General features: G+C 45.7%; 1 protein-coding gene across 2 annotated transcripts in view; it reads right to left on the bottom strand.

Annotated features, from left to right (window-relative positions):
• Window positions 1-17779, bottom strand: part of BCKDHB (branched chain keto acid dehydrogenase E1 subunit beta) — a 281425-nt gene that overhangs the window by 177384 nt on the left and 86262 nt on the right. For both annotated transcript variants that reach the window (XM_075862066.1, XM_075862065.1), the window contains exons 2-3: window positions 16315-16392; window positions 6568-6636 (exon numbers count right to left, since the gene is read on the bottom strand). In XM_075862066.1, coding sequence (XP_075718181.1) covers window positions 6568-6636; window positions 16315-16378 — 133 coding nt within the window. In that variant the 5' untranslated portion in view covers window positions 16379-16392. The remainder of the gene's footprint in view (window positions 1-6567; window positions 6637-16314; window positions 16393-17779) is intronic.

The following is a 17779-nucleotide window of genomic DNA, read 5'->3' as shown; positions in this document are numbered from 1 at the left end:
GTCGCAGGCGGCACCCTTTATTTGCGAAGACAGTCCTTGCCAGAAAGTCGCAACTAAGGCCTCATTGTTCCAGGCCAGTTCTGCTGCCAGTGTGGGGACTGGATTGCATATTCTCCAACCGTGGTCTCACCTTGGCGGAGGGTAAGAAGGGATGCAGCTGTGGAAGATGAGTGACCGACCAGGGTCCTCAAAAACAGTGCGGAAAGTCTGTAGGAACAATTGCAAGTTGGAGATTTCAGGGCCCTCACGTTCCCAAATAGGATTAGCACATGCCAGGGCCATGCCAGTAAGGAGAGAGATGATGAAAGCAATCTTTTGGAGTCAACACGGACAGGAGGAGGCACCGTGGCGATTGCAGAAGGAGCATCCAATCAATGCACAATGGAGTTCACTGCCAGTAGGAGCGGATCCTGCCGTGACCGAAGGTCTTACATGTCCGCTTGCATCACTTGGAATGCCATCGTGGTCTTGGGCTGACCAGCGGGGTCCATGGCCTAAGCGTACTGTCACGGCTGTCGGGTATGTGGACCCACTAGGCCGCTCCACCATAGCGGAGAAGCAGCTCACCAAACAATAGTCAATAACAGTCACTAGGACAAGAGTACTTGGGAGGATCTTCAGGCAGATGCTCAGAGTAGCAGACACGTGGCACAGGTAATGCTTGGCATGGCAGATGACACCAGATGTGGCACACCCGACTCCAACAATAGGCTTAGGAACAGGAACGAAGCACAGCAACAGGAAGCAGGAATGGGGAACACTGGGAGCAAAATACATTTAAGGGACCATTTGCATAGACGAACAAAGGAAGACTAACAACGCTCAGGCAAGAAGAGGAAAGGTAGAGCCCTTTTTAAAGGCCGGGAGTGAGCGCACGCACCCTACGGGACACAGGAGAGCACTGCAGCCATGTGTGTCGGCGTCACTGAGGAGGGAGACGCCAACATGAGGATACAGTCTTGCAGTCGCAGCTGCCAGCAAGTGGGACGGGCTGGTGGTCACCGACTGCGGTGATAACACAATATAGTTAATTATTTGTAATGTTACTCATGTCGATTTTTGTATAGTTTTAGACATTGTTGCTTTCATTTAATTTTGTAGCATTTTTGGAAAGGACACTGTGTGACTGCTGCCAACATGGTTTTCTCCTTCTCTATTGTCAGCACAGTGACAATACTGTATTTGAGATGAACAGCTGAGTCATATCGGACAGTAGATTCTAGGGAATGAATGCCTAACAACCACAGTCCTGTCCCTAGCAATCAGCCTGTTTGCCATATTATTCAGTTTTGTTTGTTTTGAAGTGCTCGGGTGAGCGCTGTGCTGCTTCATTTCTGGAAGAGCCGAGCAGTTGGAGTACGGGCTCAGACTTCCTATTGAGCCCATACACCAACTGCTCAGGTTTCAGAGAAAAGCCGATCAGAAACGAAGCGGCTCACCACTCGTCCTTTTTGTGCCCCACACAGTAAGTGTCCTTCTTTGTGTGGCACATATTCATAGAGATCCCAAACAGTGATGATACCTCCAAATATGCCCCCCAGTATAAAACCCAAAAGTGCCCCCCACAATGCCCCGTAGTGCTTGCTACACAGTATCATGCCCGCATGGCGCTCCCCACATAGTATCATGCCCGCATGGCGCTCCGCACATAGTATCATGACCTCAGTGCTTCCCACACAGTATCATGCCCCCATAGTATTATTCCCCCACAGTGCTTCCCACACAGTATCCTGCCCCCATGGCGCTTCCCACACAGTATCATGCCCCCACGGCGCTTCCCACACAGTATCATGCCCCCACGGCGCTTCCCACACAGTATCATGCCCCCACGGCGCTTCCCACACAGTATCATGCCCCCACGGCGCTTCCCACACAGTATCATGCCCCCACGGCGCTTCCCACACATTATCATGCCCCCACGGCGCTTCCCACACAGTATCATGCCCCCACGGCGCTTCCCACACAGTATCATGCCCCCACGGCGCTTCCCACACAGTATCATGCCCCCACGGCGCTTCCCACACAGTATCATGCCCCCACGGCGCTTCCCACACAGTATCATGCCCCCACGGCGCTTCCCACACAGTATCATGCCCCCACGGCGCTTCCCACACAGTATCATGCCCCCACGGCGCTTCCCACACATTATCATGCCCCCACGGCGCTTCCCACACAGTATCATGCCCCCACGGCGCTTCCCACACAGTATCATGCCCCCACGGCGCTTCCCACACAGTATCATGCCCCCACGGCGCTTCCCACACTGTATCATGCCCCACGGCGCTTCCCACACAGTATCATGCCCCCATAGTGCTTCCCACACAGTATCATGCCCCATAGTGCTTCCCACACAGTATCATGCCCCCATAGTGCTTCCCACACAGTATCATGCCCCCATAGTGCTTCCCACACAGTATCATGCCCCCATAGTGCTTCCCACACAGTATCATGCCCCCATAGTGCTTCCCACACAGTATCATGCCCCCATAGTGCTTCCCACACAGTATCATGCCCCCATAGTGCTTCCCACACTGTATCATGCCCCCATAGTGCTTCCCACACCGTATCATGCCCCCATAGTGCCTCTCCACACAGTATCATGCCCCCATAGTGCCCCTCCACACAGTATCATGCACCCATAATGCCTCACCACACAGTATCACGCCCCCAGAGAGCCTCTCCACACAGTATCACGCCCACATAGAGCCTCTCCACACAGTATCACGCCGCCATGGTGCCTCTCCACACAGTATCACGCCTCCATGGTGCCTCTCCACACAGTATCACGCCTCCATGGTGCCTCTCCACACAGTATCACGCCTCCATGGTGCCTCTCCACACAGTATCATGCCTCCATGGTGCCTCTCCACACAGTATCATGCCTCCATGGTGCCTCTCCACACAGTATCATGCCTCCATGGTGCCTCTCCACACAGTATCATGCCTCCATGGTGCCTCTCCACACAGTATCATGCCTCCATGGTGCCTCTCCACACAGTATCATGCCTCCATGGTGCCTCTCCACACAGTATCATGCCTCCATGGTGCCTCTCCACACAGTATCATGCCTCCATGGTGCCTCTCCACACAGTATCATGCCTCCATGGTGCCTCTCCACACAGTATCATGCCTCCATGGTGCCTCTCCACACAGTATCATGCCTCCATGGTGCCTCTCCACACAGTATCATGCCTCCATGGTGCCTCTCCACACAGTATCATGCCCCCATAGTGCCTCTCCACACAGTATCATGTCCCCATAGTGCCTCCCCACGAAGTATAATGCCTCTGCACAAAGATACTGTGCACCTAAAAACAAAAATAAAAATTCACTTAGACTCTGGTCTGTGCTATGTGGCTCAGCATGGCGCAATTACATCACTACATCGCATATGTCTGCGCCAAGCAGCTAACGGCACGTGTCACAGGGTGAATGATGAAGAAGGGGAGCTGATGACTCGTTAGTGACTGCCGTGAAAAGGCATATTGGTGGTCACTAACGTGTTAACAAACATCATACTGAAAAGCCTTCTTATTCAAGAATAAAAAATTAGCAGGCAAAATTAAAGAACAAAAACGTAATGTATACTCTTCCTATCCAATAAAGGAACGGGACACTGCAAATAAACAGGAGTACTTTCCATTCGTTCATGTGAACTTTAAACAATTTGAATAAGAAGATAAATTATATATGGTAGCATATATATTTGGAAAGTTGATTTTCTAGTGGATAGGGGTTGTCAATTATTAAAAGGAAACTAAAGTTAGTCCGCCACCTGGTGATCACACAAAAGCATAGCAGCGACAAATTTAATCTGTATGTAAATTATTTGACGAAAACCACAGATCGGAATTGTTCAAGTACTAAATATACGAAGGCTGTGCCATCTGAAAGCAGAAATGAACGCACAAGTTCACTGTAGTGGAGGAAAGGTGAATCTATGCTTATAAATTAGAGAGCTGCAGATACAGAATTTCCCTAATGCACAGCTATTTTCGGATCAGCTCAATTTACTAGTGAACCTATAACACAGTAGGGTAGCAGCGTCTCGCTACTAATGTCCGGTGAGACCATCAAATAACCACAGGCCGCTGTTTAACATGTAGAAAAGGCAGTGTCTGCTGAATCTGATACTCCCATCGCTGACCTAGTCCCTTATAAGAGCGCTCATAGAGAGCTGCAGCTAGAGAAAACCTAAAAAACAGGATAAATGTATAGTATAGCAAAGCACACATTCCAAGCTAGATGTATAAAGAGTTCATTCATACAGTTTTTGGTGGGACCATGACTGTTTAATATGGGTTTCCCCTATGTTGCCGTTATGGGATGTTATGGACTTTCCAACGACTGTGAAAGCCTATGCGAACAAGACATTCATAAGTATATATACAGTTGGGCCTAAACACAGAAGAGATCTGGCCATCATGGATGCACGGCCTAGGGAAAATACTAAAACATCTGTTTTATAGATGTAAAGATTTTCAAAACATAAAATTATTCTTAAAATATTTCTTTAGAAGTAACGAAAATAAAGTTAAAAGGAGTTTGGGGGGGGGGGGATTTGTAGCGCAGTATTACGGCATTAAAACTGCACGTTATGGTACACACCATATTTGCACAATAATGCGCAACATTTTGGTGCTTTATGCTGCATCCGCCATTTTTTTTAAAGTGGGTCGGGCTTAGCGGTCCAACAGATTCACTATAACTTACGCCAGAAATTGGCATAGTTATAGTGGAAATCGATTCCAGCTCATAGCTGGCGTAAGTTCCCCTATCTGGTTCACAGACAGCATAACAAATTTGCTGCATCTTACTCCTGCAGGCTCCAGATTAAGACTATAAAAACGCCAGTCTTCGTAAATTTGACCCTAAATGCACAAGTCTAGTCCAGTAAGTTATTGCTCATTTAAGTGGGGCTCATTTATATAGGCAGATGATAAATTGCAAATACACCCATTTAGAGGTATGGGCATATCCATGTAAATTAACAGTGCAGCTAGTAGAGCCTAAGATCAGAACTCAAGTGCTGCATCTTAAAACGGTTGTGGCTAAATTAAATATAAAATCACTCTGCAACCAGTGTACAAGAGGATCCGGGCGATAGAACTAAGCTACTGGGCATGCTTGTCCACCGCCACTTGGCACATTAGGTTAAAGAGGCTCTGTCACCACATTATAAGTGTCCTGTCTCCTACATAAGATTGGCGCTATAATGTAGGTGACAGTAATGCTTTTTATTTAGAAAAACAATCTATTTTAAACCACTTTATGAGTGATTTTTCAGATATATATATATATATATATATATATAGCGGATGTCGGGAAGGGTTAAAATTGGCTTGTGTCCATATATTGCTGTTACATACTTGTTATGGCGCTGAGCCCGCTCCAGAGAACGAGCATGTCGGCTGTATCAGCCGACACTTCAGTGTCACAAGCTCGTTTAGCCCGTTAAGTGCCGCGGTCAATAGCGACCGTGGCATTTAAATTGCTAGAGACAGGAAGGCGGCCCCCTGTAACGTTGCAACACCCCCCCCACCACCGCGATGCGATTGCGGGATGCCGTTGGTTGGCATGGTAGCCTGGGGGCCTAATGAATTCCCCCCAGTTATGGCAATTTTGTACTCCTTTTGAAGCCCTGCCTCAGGCAGGGCTTCACAGGAGAATGTCAGTATCCACGGCTAGCGTTCGGGGGGTGGGGCAAACAGGTCAATTGCCCAGGGCTAGCAACAGCCACATTTACTTGTATCTGCGTCCTCATTCACTTGTATCTGCGCCCTGCAAAAAACAACTCCTCATACCATTCAATCGACTGAAAAATAAAAAATAAAAGTTATGGCTCTCAGAATGTGGAGACAAAACTCAAATATTATTTTTTACTATCAGTTTTTTCCTTGTAAAAGTAGTAAAACATAAAAAAAACATTATAAATTTGGTATTGCCGTAATCATATTGAACCGCAGAATAAAAGTTAACATACCGTTTTTACTGCACGGTGAACGCCGTAAAAACAAAACCCCCCAAAATATTGATGAATCTCGGTTTTTTTTTCCCCATTCCACCCCACAAATATTTTTCTTACAGTTTCCCACTTCATGATATGGTACAATAAATGGTGCCGTGAAAATCTACAACCCGTCCCGCAAAAAAAACAAAACAACATTGATGGAAAAATAAAAATAAAAGTTTTGGCATTTCAAAAGGAAAGGAGGAAAAAAATGTTACGCTGCGGCTGGAAAGGGTTAAAAATCATCCCAATTGAAGAACTTACATTTTGCGAGATCCAGCAAAAATAATAATTTATCATGGGACAACCCCTCTAACCGAGCGTTCATCAGGAAGTTAGAACCACATATGCTCGGTTATTTCAGCTATATTCACTAAGCGATATAGAGCCCATTTAATGTAAGATTCTATGCACAGGAGTTAAAACGGGCGCCCAATATTGACACAGTAAGTAGAAAAGCTTTTAGAACCTCGACATTGTGTCTGTATAATAATAATATTAATATAATAAATCTGTACTCATTAGCATCTAAAAAGCGTAATGCTTATGGCTCTTACCATATTTATCCCGCAGACCAACGGTACATCTGAAGACACCTCCAAAGGCAACATCCTCTCCAAATATCACTGTGAAACAAATGGAACGGATTCATTACGGATTCATTGAAAAGTGCAGTACGTAACAAGAATTAGGGTTACCATATAAACTTTACTTCATATACAGGTGTATTTTGCTGCATGTATCTGTCTGCTCTGTTAGATGACAGTGTTACATTATAGAGTTTTCAGCAACATAACCGTGATTATTGGATGATAATACATTGAGCGCTATCCTGTCATTCCAGCAACATTGCCATTGATACTGCCAGACTAAGGCCTCTTTCACACGACAGTGAAAAACGGCCATGTGATGGCCGTCCTTTTAACGGCTTTCACATGGCCGTTTTCAGAACAATGATATTCTATGGGTGCATTCACACGGCCGTTTTTTTAACGGCCCGTGAATAATGGCCGTCAAAAAATAGGACATGTCCTATTTTTGGCCGTTTTAACGGCCTGACGGCCCCCATAGAAGTCAATGGATCCGTTTTTAACGGCTGTCAATACATGTAACAACCGTTAAAAACGGATCTGCTACATGGGGACTGGCAAGGGAACTACTAGTTCCCTTGCTGGCTATCGTTGGCATACTCACGTTTGCGGCACTTCTTCAGGTGTGGTCACTCGTCTTCACGGGTTTGAAGGCGCCTCGATGACGTCATCGCCCCGTCGCGCTGCCTTGCCAGATCCCGTGCAGACGAGTGACCACAAGTGAAGACGAGAGACGGCGCTGCTCTCGTGAGTATGTGGCACGGTGTGCAGGGAGGCGCGTGTGGCATCGTGTGCAGGGAGGCGCGTGTGGCATCGTGTGCAGGGAGGCGCGTGTGGCATCGTGTGCAGGGAGGCGCGTGTGGCATCGTGTGCAGGGAGGCGCGTGTGGCATCGTGTGCAGGGAGGCGCGTGTGGCATCGTGTGCAGGGAGGCGCGTGTGGCATCGTGTGCAGGGAGGCGCGTGTGGCATCGTGTGCAGGGAGGCGCGTGTGGCATCGTGTGCAGGGAGGCGCGTGTGGCATCGTGTGCAGGGAGGCGCGTGTGGCATCGTGTGCAGGGAGGCGCGTGTGGCATCGTGTGCAGGGAGGCGCGTGTGGCATCGTGTGCAGGGAGGCGCGTGTGGCATCGTGTGCAGGGAGGCGCGTGTGGCATCGTGTGCAGGGAGGCGCGTGTGGCATCGTGTGCAGGGAGGCGCGTGTGGCATCGTGTGCAGGGAGGCGCGTGTGGCATCGTGTGCAGGGAGGCGCGTGTGGCATCGTGTGCAGGGAGGCGCGTGTGGCATCGTCTGCAGGGAGGCGCGTGTGGCATCGTCTGCAGGGAGGCGCGTGTGGCATCGTCTGCAGGGAGGCGCGTGTGGCATCATCTGCAGGGAGGCGCGTGTGGCATCATCTGCAGGGAGGCGCGTGTGGCATCATCTGCAGGGAGGCGCGTGTGGCATCATCTGCAGGGAGGCGCGTGTGGCATCATCTGCAGGGAGGCGCGTGTGGCATCATCTGCAGGGAGGCGCGTGTGGCATCATCTGCAGGGAGGCGCGTGTGGCATCATCTGCAGGGAGGCGCGTGTGGCATCATCTGCAGGGAGGCGCGTGTGGCATCATCTGCAGGGAGGCGCGTGTGGCATCATCTGCAGGGAGGCGCGTGTGGCATCATCTGCAGGGAGGCGCGTGTGGCATCATCTGCAGGGAGGCGCGTGTGGCATCATCTGCAGGGAGGCGCGTGTGGCATCATCTGCAGGGAGGCGCGTGTGGCATCATCTGCAGGGAGGCGCGTGTGGCATCATCTGCAGGGAGGCGCGTGTGGCATCATCTGCAGGGAGGCGCGTGTGGCATCATCTGCAGGGAGGCGCGTGTGGCATCATCTGCAGGGAGGCGCGTGTGGCATCATCTGCAGGGAGGCGCGTGTGGCATCATCTGCAGGGAGGCGCGTGTGGCATCATCTGCAGGGAGGCGCGTGTGGCATCATCTGCAGGGAGGCGCGTGTGGCATCATCTGCAGGGAGGCGCGTGTGGCATCATCTGCAGGGAGGCGCGTGTGGCATCATCTGCAGGGAGGCGCGTGTGGCATCATCTGCAGGGAGGCGCGTGTGGCATCATCTGCAGGGAGGCGCGTGTGGCATCATCTGCAGGGAGGCGCGTGTGGCATCATCTGCAGGGAGGCGCGTGTGGCATCATCTGCAGGGAGGCGCGTGTGGCATCATCTGCAGGGAGGCGCGTGTGGCATCATCTGCAGGGAAGCGCGTGTGGCATCATCTGCAGGGAAGCGCGTGTGGCATCATCTGCAGGGAAGCGCGTGTGGCATCATCTGCAGGGAGGCGCGTGTGGCATCATCTGCAGGGAGGCGCGTGTGGCATCATCTGCAGGGAGGCGCGTGGCATCATCTACAGGGAGGCGCGTGGCATCATCTACAGGGAGGCTGCATGGCATCATATACAGGGGGGTGGGTGGCATCATATACAGGGAGGCTGTAAATAGTGTCTAGGTGAACATGTGACCTTCCTTTTGCGGTTTTTAGGGGGTTGGGACAAAAAAAAGCCTGACCAATGAAATTCATCAGTTTTTTTAACGGCCATCAAAAACTGATGCAAAATGGATGTCAAACGGCCATTAAAAACGGACAGATGGACTGAAAATGGATGAAAATTTAGAGACACACTGATGCAAAATGGCCATGAAAAACTGACAGTTGATCAGTTTTAAATGGACATTTTTTTTCCACTGTCGTGTGAATAAGGCCTTAGGGTATGTTCACACAGCGTTTTTTGCACACTGATTTCTACACTATTTCAGCGTCGGAATCAGCGTGGAAAACATTTCACGTTTGGCTCCCGTTTGTTTCTTTCAATGGAAATCAGGAGAAATAAAAAAAAAATAAAGACAGGTTCCCTATCTTGGCAAGGATTCCAAACCACAAATTCCCATTCAAAATAATGGGAAGCAGAAAAAAACACCTTGAATGCCTCCGGAGCTTTATTTGTGCTGTTTTGTGCGCTGAAAAGCGTAAAAAAACAGCAGGCAGATTTTAGGTTTGCAAATTAAAGGTACACTGGGGTGTAAATGAGGTACACATCTCTTTTTGGGGTAAAAGAGAGGTGTACCTCATTTAAAAGCAGCCATTTCCAAGAAATCGAAAAAATTGTGCCAGACTTGCTGAAAAGTGGATACAACAATGCCAATGGGGAGGGGGGGGGGAGAAAAATAAAAAAAGAGAAAATTTAAAAAAGAAAAAAAAAAAAAGAAAATTGGCTGTGTCATTGAGGGGTTAAAGTAAATTAAAAAATAAAAATAAATATAATCACTTCCCTCGATAAAAGTCCAAACTATTACAATCTAACATTATTTATCCCGCACGGTAAACACCGTAAAAAAAGGAAAAACAACATTAGAATTGCTGGTTTTTTAATCACCTCATCTCCCCTCCCCAAGAAAATGGAATAAAATGTGATCAAAAAAGTTTTATGCATCCCAGTTGCATTGCTTCCAAGATGATCCACATAACTGGCAAAAAAAAACAAAAAACAAGGATATAAATTTGGTATCATCGTAATGATATCGCCCCGCAGATTAAATATGTTGTTTTAAAAACACATAGTGAACGATGTAAAAACAAAACCCCAAAAATCAACGGAGGAATTTGCTGTTTTTGTTTTCCAATTGTGCCATAGAATTGTTTTCAGTTTGTCAGTACACTATATATTACAATAAATTATACCAGTAAAAAATACAGCTCGCCCTCCAAAAAAACAAGCCGTCACGCGGCTCCAGCAACAAAAATTTGTTTTCTTTTTTAACAAATGGTTTTTATTTTGTAAAATTAGTAAACCATAAAAATATATTTTTCTTGCGGAAATTTTTTTGGTCTATCACATAGTAAGGCTTCATGCACACGAACGTATTTTTTTCCTCCCGTAAATACTAGCGTAAATACGGGTCCCTGGTCACACGTATTCGACCCGTACTGCACCAGTATTTACGGACCCGTGCCCATAAATACAGGTCCGGTGTCACCAGTATTTACGGGCACGTTTTCGCTGCAAAATTGCACTGCACTAATCGACAGCCCCTTCTCTCTATCAGTGCAGGATAGAGAGAAGGGACAGCCCTTTCCGAAGTAAAAGTAAAAGAAATTCTTACTTACCCGGCCGTTGTCTTGGTGACGCGTCCCTCTTTCGACATCCAGCCCGCCCTCCCTGGATGACGCGGCAGTCCATGTGACTGCTACAGCCTGTGATTGGCTGCAGTGGTCACATGGGCTGAAAAGTCATCCCGGGAGGCCGGACTGGAGGAAGAAGCAGGGAGTTCTGGGTAAGTATGAACTTCTAATTTTTTTACACGTTGATTTATATTGTGATCGGTAGTCACTGTGCTCAAAGAGTTACTGCCGATCAGTTAACTCTTTCAGCACCCTGGACAGTGACTATCCACTGACATCTCCTAGCAACGCTCCCGTAATTACGGGTGCCCCATAGACTTCTATGGGCCTGCCCGTGCCGTAATTACGGCCCAAAATAGGACATGTTCTATATTTTTCAACGGCCCGGGCACCTTCCCGTAAGCATACGGGGAGGTACCCGTGGCCAATAGAAGTCTATGGGCCCGTAATTACGGCTCGTGATTACGGGTGTTTTTACGTTCGTGTGCATGGGGCCTAAATATGTAATTGAAGAGCACTTTGAATTTTTTTCAATTATAATACCATTATCTAGTCTTCATTCGCTACCAATTCAAGTGAGTATAGTCTTTTTATGACAACTTGTTTTCATCTGTTGGGTTTGTGTCTACCATTTTTTAACCCCTTCCCGCCACAGCCATTTTATTTATTTTTTTCATTTATATCATTCCAAAAGCCATAACTTTAAAAAAAATAAAAAATAAAAAAAGTCTATGTAGCCATATGAGGGCTTCTTTTTTTATGGGACGAGTTGTGGATTTTTAATGGCACCATTTCTTGTACCATATATTATACTGTAAACTGAAAACGGGAAAACAAAAACAATTTCTCCATTTTTTGGAGGTTTTGCTTTTTGTGTTCACCGTGCAGTTAAAATGAAACATTAATCACTTTACTCTGCGGTTCGATACCATTACGGGGATAACAAATTTAAAAAAAAATATTTTTTTGCTACATCACAGTTCTATGGATCCTCTTGGAAATCATACAGTTCTTTGTTGAGAAATAGCATGTATGAGTAATCTGCGGATATAATACGTGTCATGTGCATTACATTCCCGCTCATAAAGCGGCTGTCACATCATTTGGCAGAGCACAGAAGAGGCTCCACGTGTTCTCTGCTCTGGTGGATCTGGCTGTCATGTTGATCATGTCACGGAAACACACACAAGACAATTCACATAAAAGAAAACTCAGACATTCCATTTTCCCAAGTTTTATGGGAAACTGCACAAACCGTCACCAAGGAAAAGTGTGACATTTCAGAGATGTGTCACTTGTACATCTAAAGAACTTCTGACAGCATGATATTATATTGCCTGCAATGACTTACACAACCACAGATATGTCAAAAGAATAATAAACGCTTTCATCTTGAATCAGCTGGTTGGTAAACGTGGTAAGAACTGGTATCACGAATCTACAGTTACATTTTATGGGTAAAATAAAAAAAAGTAGTGAGTTTATCAAACAGATGTCCCCTTTCTACCGCGTGTTTTCTGCTATACCTTACTTTAGGGATACCTCTGCCAAAACGTATGCCACTGCATATCTCCCAACATCCGAATCCCCATTCACGGGCCGGGAACGCCCACCAGATCTTGCCAGAAATACCAACTTTGGAATACATTTACATAAGAGAACAAAACAGTATACAGCAGTTTATATGGCAAACGTACAGATGTAGCCAAGTTGATCTGGACTCTGATAACTTGCCGCAGCGGGATATCACACAACAAATGCCATTGAAAAGTCTTTGAAAAAGTTGAGTTAAAGTTTCTTACCACTGTGTATTTAATGCGTTAAAAGTCAAGATAAAGACGGCTACATCTGTATGCTATGGGACACGCTGTTGGCATTACATTTGACCCATTATAAACCAAATGGTATGTTCAGATTCTTTTTTTTTTTCCTATCTAAATGCATAATACTGACATAAACCATAAACTTGATGCAACATCGAGCGCAAAACCGTTTCCTGTTTGTGTAAGGTGCGTTATTGTATCCGAGAACCATGACAGGAAGGTGGCTACAACTACATGCCGCCATTACAGCTCCATCTGGGATTTGCAGCTTTGAAAAGCAGCTCAGTCCATGGACTACAATGAAACTCAAAATGCTTCTAAGTCCCTGTCCTGCCTCCACAAAACATGGAAAACTTTATATATATATATATATATATATATATATATATATATAAATGCAAAAATAGGCAGCACACCATAGATGAAGTGAAAAAAAGTGGGTACTTTATTGGCCCCAAGTGCGACGTTTCAGCTCTATCCACTGGATAGAGCTGAAACGTCGCACTTGGGGCCAATAAAGTACCCACTTTTTTTCACTTCATCTATGGTGTGCTGCCTATTTTTGCATTTCTGTTGATATTGAGAGCTTGGTCGGCTCCCTGGGATTTGCACCCACATCTTCTTATTCACCGGTGCTGCTGGATTTTTTTTTTGTTATATATATATATATATATACACACACACACACACACACACACACAACCGTTCAAAAGTTTAGGGTCACTTAGAAATGTCCTTATTTTTGAAAGAAAAGCGGTTTTTTTCAATGAAGAGAACATTAAATTAATCAGAAATACACTCTATACATTGTTAATGTGGTAAAAGACTATTTAGCTGCAAACGTCTGGTTTTTAATGCAATATCTACATACAGTGGAGGAAATATTTGATCCCTTGCTGATTTTGTAAGTTTGCCCACTGTCAAAGTCATGAACAGTCTAGAATTTTTAGGCTAGGTTAATTTTACCAGTGAGAGACAGATTATATAAAAAAAAACAAAAACAGAAAATCACATAGTCAAAATGATATATATTTATTTGCATTGTGCACAGAGAAATAAGTATTTGATCCCCTACCAACCATTAAGAGTTCAGCCTCCTCCAGACCAGTTACACGCTCCAAATCAACTTGGTGCCTGCATTAAAGACAGCTGTCTTACATGGTCACCTGTATAAAAGACTCCTGTCCACAGACTCAATTAATCAGTCTGAATCTAACCTCTACAACATGGGCAAGACCAAAGAGCTTTCTAAGGATGTCAGGGACAAGATCATAGACCTGCATAAGGCTGGAATGGGCTACAAAACCATAAGTAAGACACTGGGTGAGAAGGAGACAACTGTTGGTGCAATAGTAAGAAAATGGAAAACATAATCTCTCTCTCACTGGTAAATTAACCTAGCCTAAAAATTCTAGACTGTTCAGGTCTTTGACAGTGGGTAAACTTACAAAATCAGCAAGGGATCAAATACTTATTTCCTTCACTGTAGGTGTATAGAGGCCCATTTCCAGCAACCATCACTCCAGTGTTCTAATGGTACATTGTAAGGCTAATGGATGATTAGAAAACACTTGAAAACCCTTGTACAAGTATGTTAGCAGCACTGTAAACAGTTTTGCTGTTTAGAGGAGCTATAAAACCGACCTTCCTTTGAGCTAGTTGAGAATTGTGGGTTCGATTAAACTCTCAAAATGGCTAGAAAAAGAGAGCTTTCATGTAAAACTCGACAGTCTATTCTTGTTCTTAGAAATGAAGGCTATTCCATGCGAGAAATTGCCAAGAAACTGAAGATTTCCTACAACGGTGTGTACTACTCCCTTCAGAGGACAGCACACACAGGCTCTAACAAGAGTAGAAAGAGAAGTGGGAGGCCCCGCTGCACAACTGAGCAACAAGACAAGTACATTAGAGTCTCTAGTTTGAGAAATAGACGCCTCACAGGTCCTCAACTGGCAGCTTCATTAAATAGTACCCGCAAAACGCCAGTGTCAATGTCTACAGTGAAGAGGCGACTCCGGGATGCTGGCCTTCAGGGCAGAGTGGCAAAGAAAAAGCCATATCTGAGACTGGCTAATAAAAGGAAAAAAGATTATGGGCAAAAGCACACAGACATTGGACAGAGGAAGATTGGAAAAAAGTGTTATGGACAGACGAATCGAAGTTTGAGGTGTTTGGATCACGCAGAAGAACATTTGTGAGACGCAAAACAACTAAAAAGATGCTGGAAGAGTGCCTGAGGCCATCTGTCAAGCATGGTGGAGGTAATGTGATGGTCTGGGGTTGCATTGGTGCTGGTAAAGTGGGAGATTTGTACAAGGTAAAAGGGATTTTGAATAAGGAAGGCTATCACACCATTTTGCAACGCCATGCCATACCCTGTGGACAGCGCTTGATTGGAGCCAATTTCATCCTACAACAGGACAATGACCCAAAGCACACCTCCAAATTATGCAAGAACTATTTAGGGAAGAAGCAGGTAGCTGGTAGTCTATCTGTAATGGAGTGGCCAGCGCAGTCACCAGATCTCAATCCCATAGAGCTGTTGTGGGAGCAGCTTAACCGTATGGTATGCAAGAAGTGCCCATCAAGCCAATCCAACTTGTGGGAGGGGCTTCTGGAAGCATGGGGTGAAATTTCTCCCGATTACCTCAGCAAATTAACAGCTAGAATGCCAAAGGTCTGCAATGCTGTAATTGCTGCAAATGGAGCATTCTTTGACTAAAGCAAAGTTTGAAGGAGAAAATTATTATTTCAAATAAAAATCATTATTTCTAACCTTGTCAATGCCTTGACTATATTTTCTAGTTATTTTGCAACTCATTTGATAAATGTAAGTGTGAGTTTTCATGGAAAACACAAAATTGTCTGGGTGACCCCAAACTTTTGAACGGTAGTGTATATATAATTATTTTTTTCAAACATATACAATAGACATCTACCAAAAGTGTGGTGTATACATGGTACAGTGTTTTATAAAAGAAACATGGCTTAACACTGCATTCAAATTTTCTTAGCAATATGCAAGCCAATAGTATTGTTTGAATGTCTGAATACATACACACAAACTTATTTATTGTAAGCCCGCGGCAGGAGAAGTACAGGAGGGGGTGTATATCTCACGCAGTTTGTTGAGATGGGTGAGATAAAGGAATTCAAGAAAGCTGGCTTTCCTCAATGAACCTAGTTTACTGAGGCTTTTGTTAAATGTGTGTTCTGGAACTGGATTTCTATGGAATGGCAGGTAGAATTGGTAGTGTGACTAGTAATTATTCCCTGCCCCACTCCAGTTCGGGCATTACCCCTAGCTCGGTTAGCGCAGGTGAAGCTACTGGGCTTGTTACTCTGCAGTTAGTAGAGAGGGTCAGAGCCTGGGAATCCACTCAAGGATAGTGTAGAAAGCCTGATCCAAGGAACAGTCTAAATATTCTTTATAACAGGTGAGGAAACTTGCTTTTTCGTTAGTGCCCAGTTTGTTTTGTTTCTATGCGGAAAGTCTTTTATGTTGGATAAACACTTGTTTGTTTGTGGACTGCAATAAAGCCAAGCGTGGACTTTAAAAGCTTTTCTACATTTTTATTGGCAACAATAAGCAGAGATCCTGAAACACACACACACACGTGTGTGTGTGTGTGTGTGTGTGTGTGTGTGTGTGTGTATCTCATTTTGAACATACACAGCTTTGCCACCTGTTTTGCAAACACATACTGTGCCCATATATCTAAAACCATTTTGTCTGTCTTATACCTGCAGTTGGATCCTTCGAAAGTGTATTGTCCAATCCACTTTGCACCGCTTGGAAAAGATTCATTTTCTGAGTTGGTCCTGCAAAAAAAAGTTCATATGTTAAACATCAATAACAGAGATCATTTAGACGAGCGATTTTCACATCCGGGTGCACCCAGACTGAACAATGTCCAATTATTGTTAGAGACAATTCAGACATTTCTTTTTTTTTTTACAAACCATCTGTCCCTAATGAAGAACAAAAACAAAACGCAGCATGCTCTATATTTGTCGGTTTTTAACGCAGAAATATCATATAGAAGTAGGTCCGCTTGAAAAATGGACGCCACACAGATGCCATCCACTCAGTTTTTCACAAACGAGGGAATTACTGGCCACCACATTGGAAAAAAAAAAAAGTTGGAAAACTTTTAGGGTATGTTCACACGCAGTGACCAAAAACGTCTGAAAAATCTGAGCTGTTTTCAGGCGAAAACCGCACCTCATTTTCAGACGTTTTTGTAACTACACGCGTTTTTCGCGGCGTATTTTACGTCCGTTTTTGGAGCTGTTTTTCAATGGAGGCAATGAAAAACGCCTCCAAAAACGTCCCAAGAAGTGACGTGCACTTTTTCGCGAGTGCCTTTTTACGCACCGTATTTTGACAGCGACGCGTAAAATGAAGCCTCGTGGGAACAGAACACTGTAAATCCCATTGCAAGCAATGGCCAGATGTTTGTAGGCGTAATGGAGCCGTTTTTTCAGCCGTAAAACTCCCGAATTACGTCTGAAAACAGCGCGTGTGAACATACCCTTAGGAGTCACTTTTTGAATGCGCGTACACACAACTCGTGGAGTTATTTCTCTTTCTTTTCACTCTTAGGCCAGATTCACATGAACGTGGGGAAACTCCGACGTGAAAAACATGACATTTTTCACGTCCGAGGTGACCCCGTGTGGGTTCCGTTTTCACGAATCCCCATAGTCTTGAGTCTATACCGGGATCCGTGAAAACGGAACAAAATAGGACATGTTCTATTTCTCAACATACCCTTCACATGGTCCAATTAAACAATGGCCATGTGAACGGCCCCATTGAAATACAGGTAATGCCACCCAGCCCCTTGCTGGTAATGCCACCCAGGCCCCTGCTGGTAATGCCACCCAGCCCCTTGCTGGTAATGCCACCCAGCCCCTTGCTGGTAATGCCACCCAGCCCCTTGCTGGTGATGCCACCCAGCCCCTTGCTGGTGATGCCACCCAGCCCCCTGCAGGTGATGCCACCCAGCCCCCTGCAGGTGATGCCACCCAGCCCCCTGCAGGTGATGCCACCCAGCCCCCTGCAGGTGATGCCACCCAGCCCCCTGCAGGTGATGCCACCCAGCCCCCTGCAGGTGATGCCACCCAGCCCCCTGCAGGTGATGCTGTCAGGTCCGTATTTCAGGGTAGCTTCCTTCTCCCTGTTATTTCACACCGAATAACCACC

The sequence above is a fragment of the Rhinoderma darwinii genome, chromosome 4 (genome assembly GCF_050947455.1).
Source record: "Rhinoderma darwinii isolate aRhiDar2 chromosome 4, aRhiDar2.hap1, whole genome shotgun sequence".
Lineage (NCBI taxonomy): Eukaryota > Metazoa > Chordata > Amphibia > Anura > Rhinodermatidae > Rhinoderma > Rhinoderma darwinii.
The sequence above is the reverse complement of the archived record's forward strand: the minus strand, read 5'-3'. Positions and strand labels throughout refer to the sequence as shown.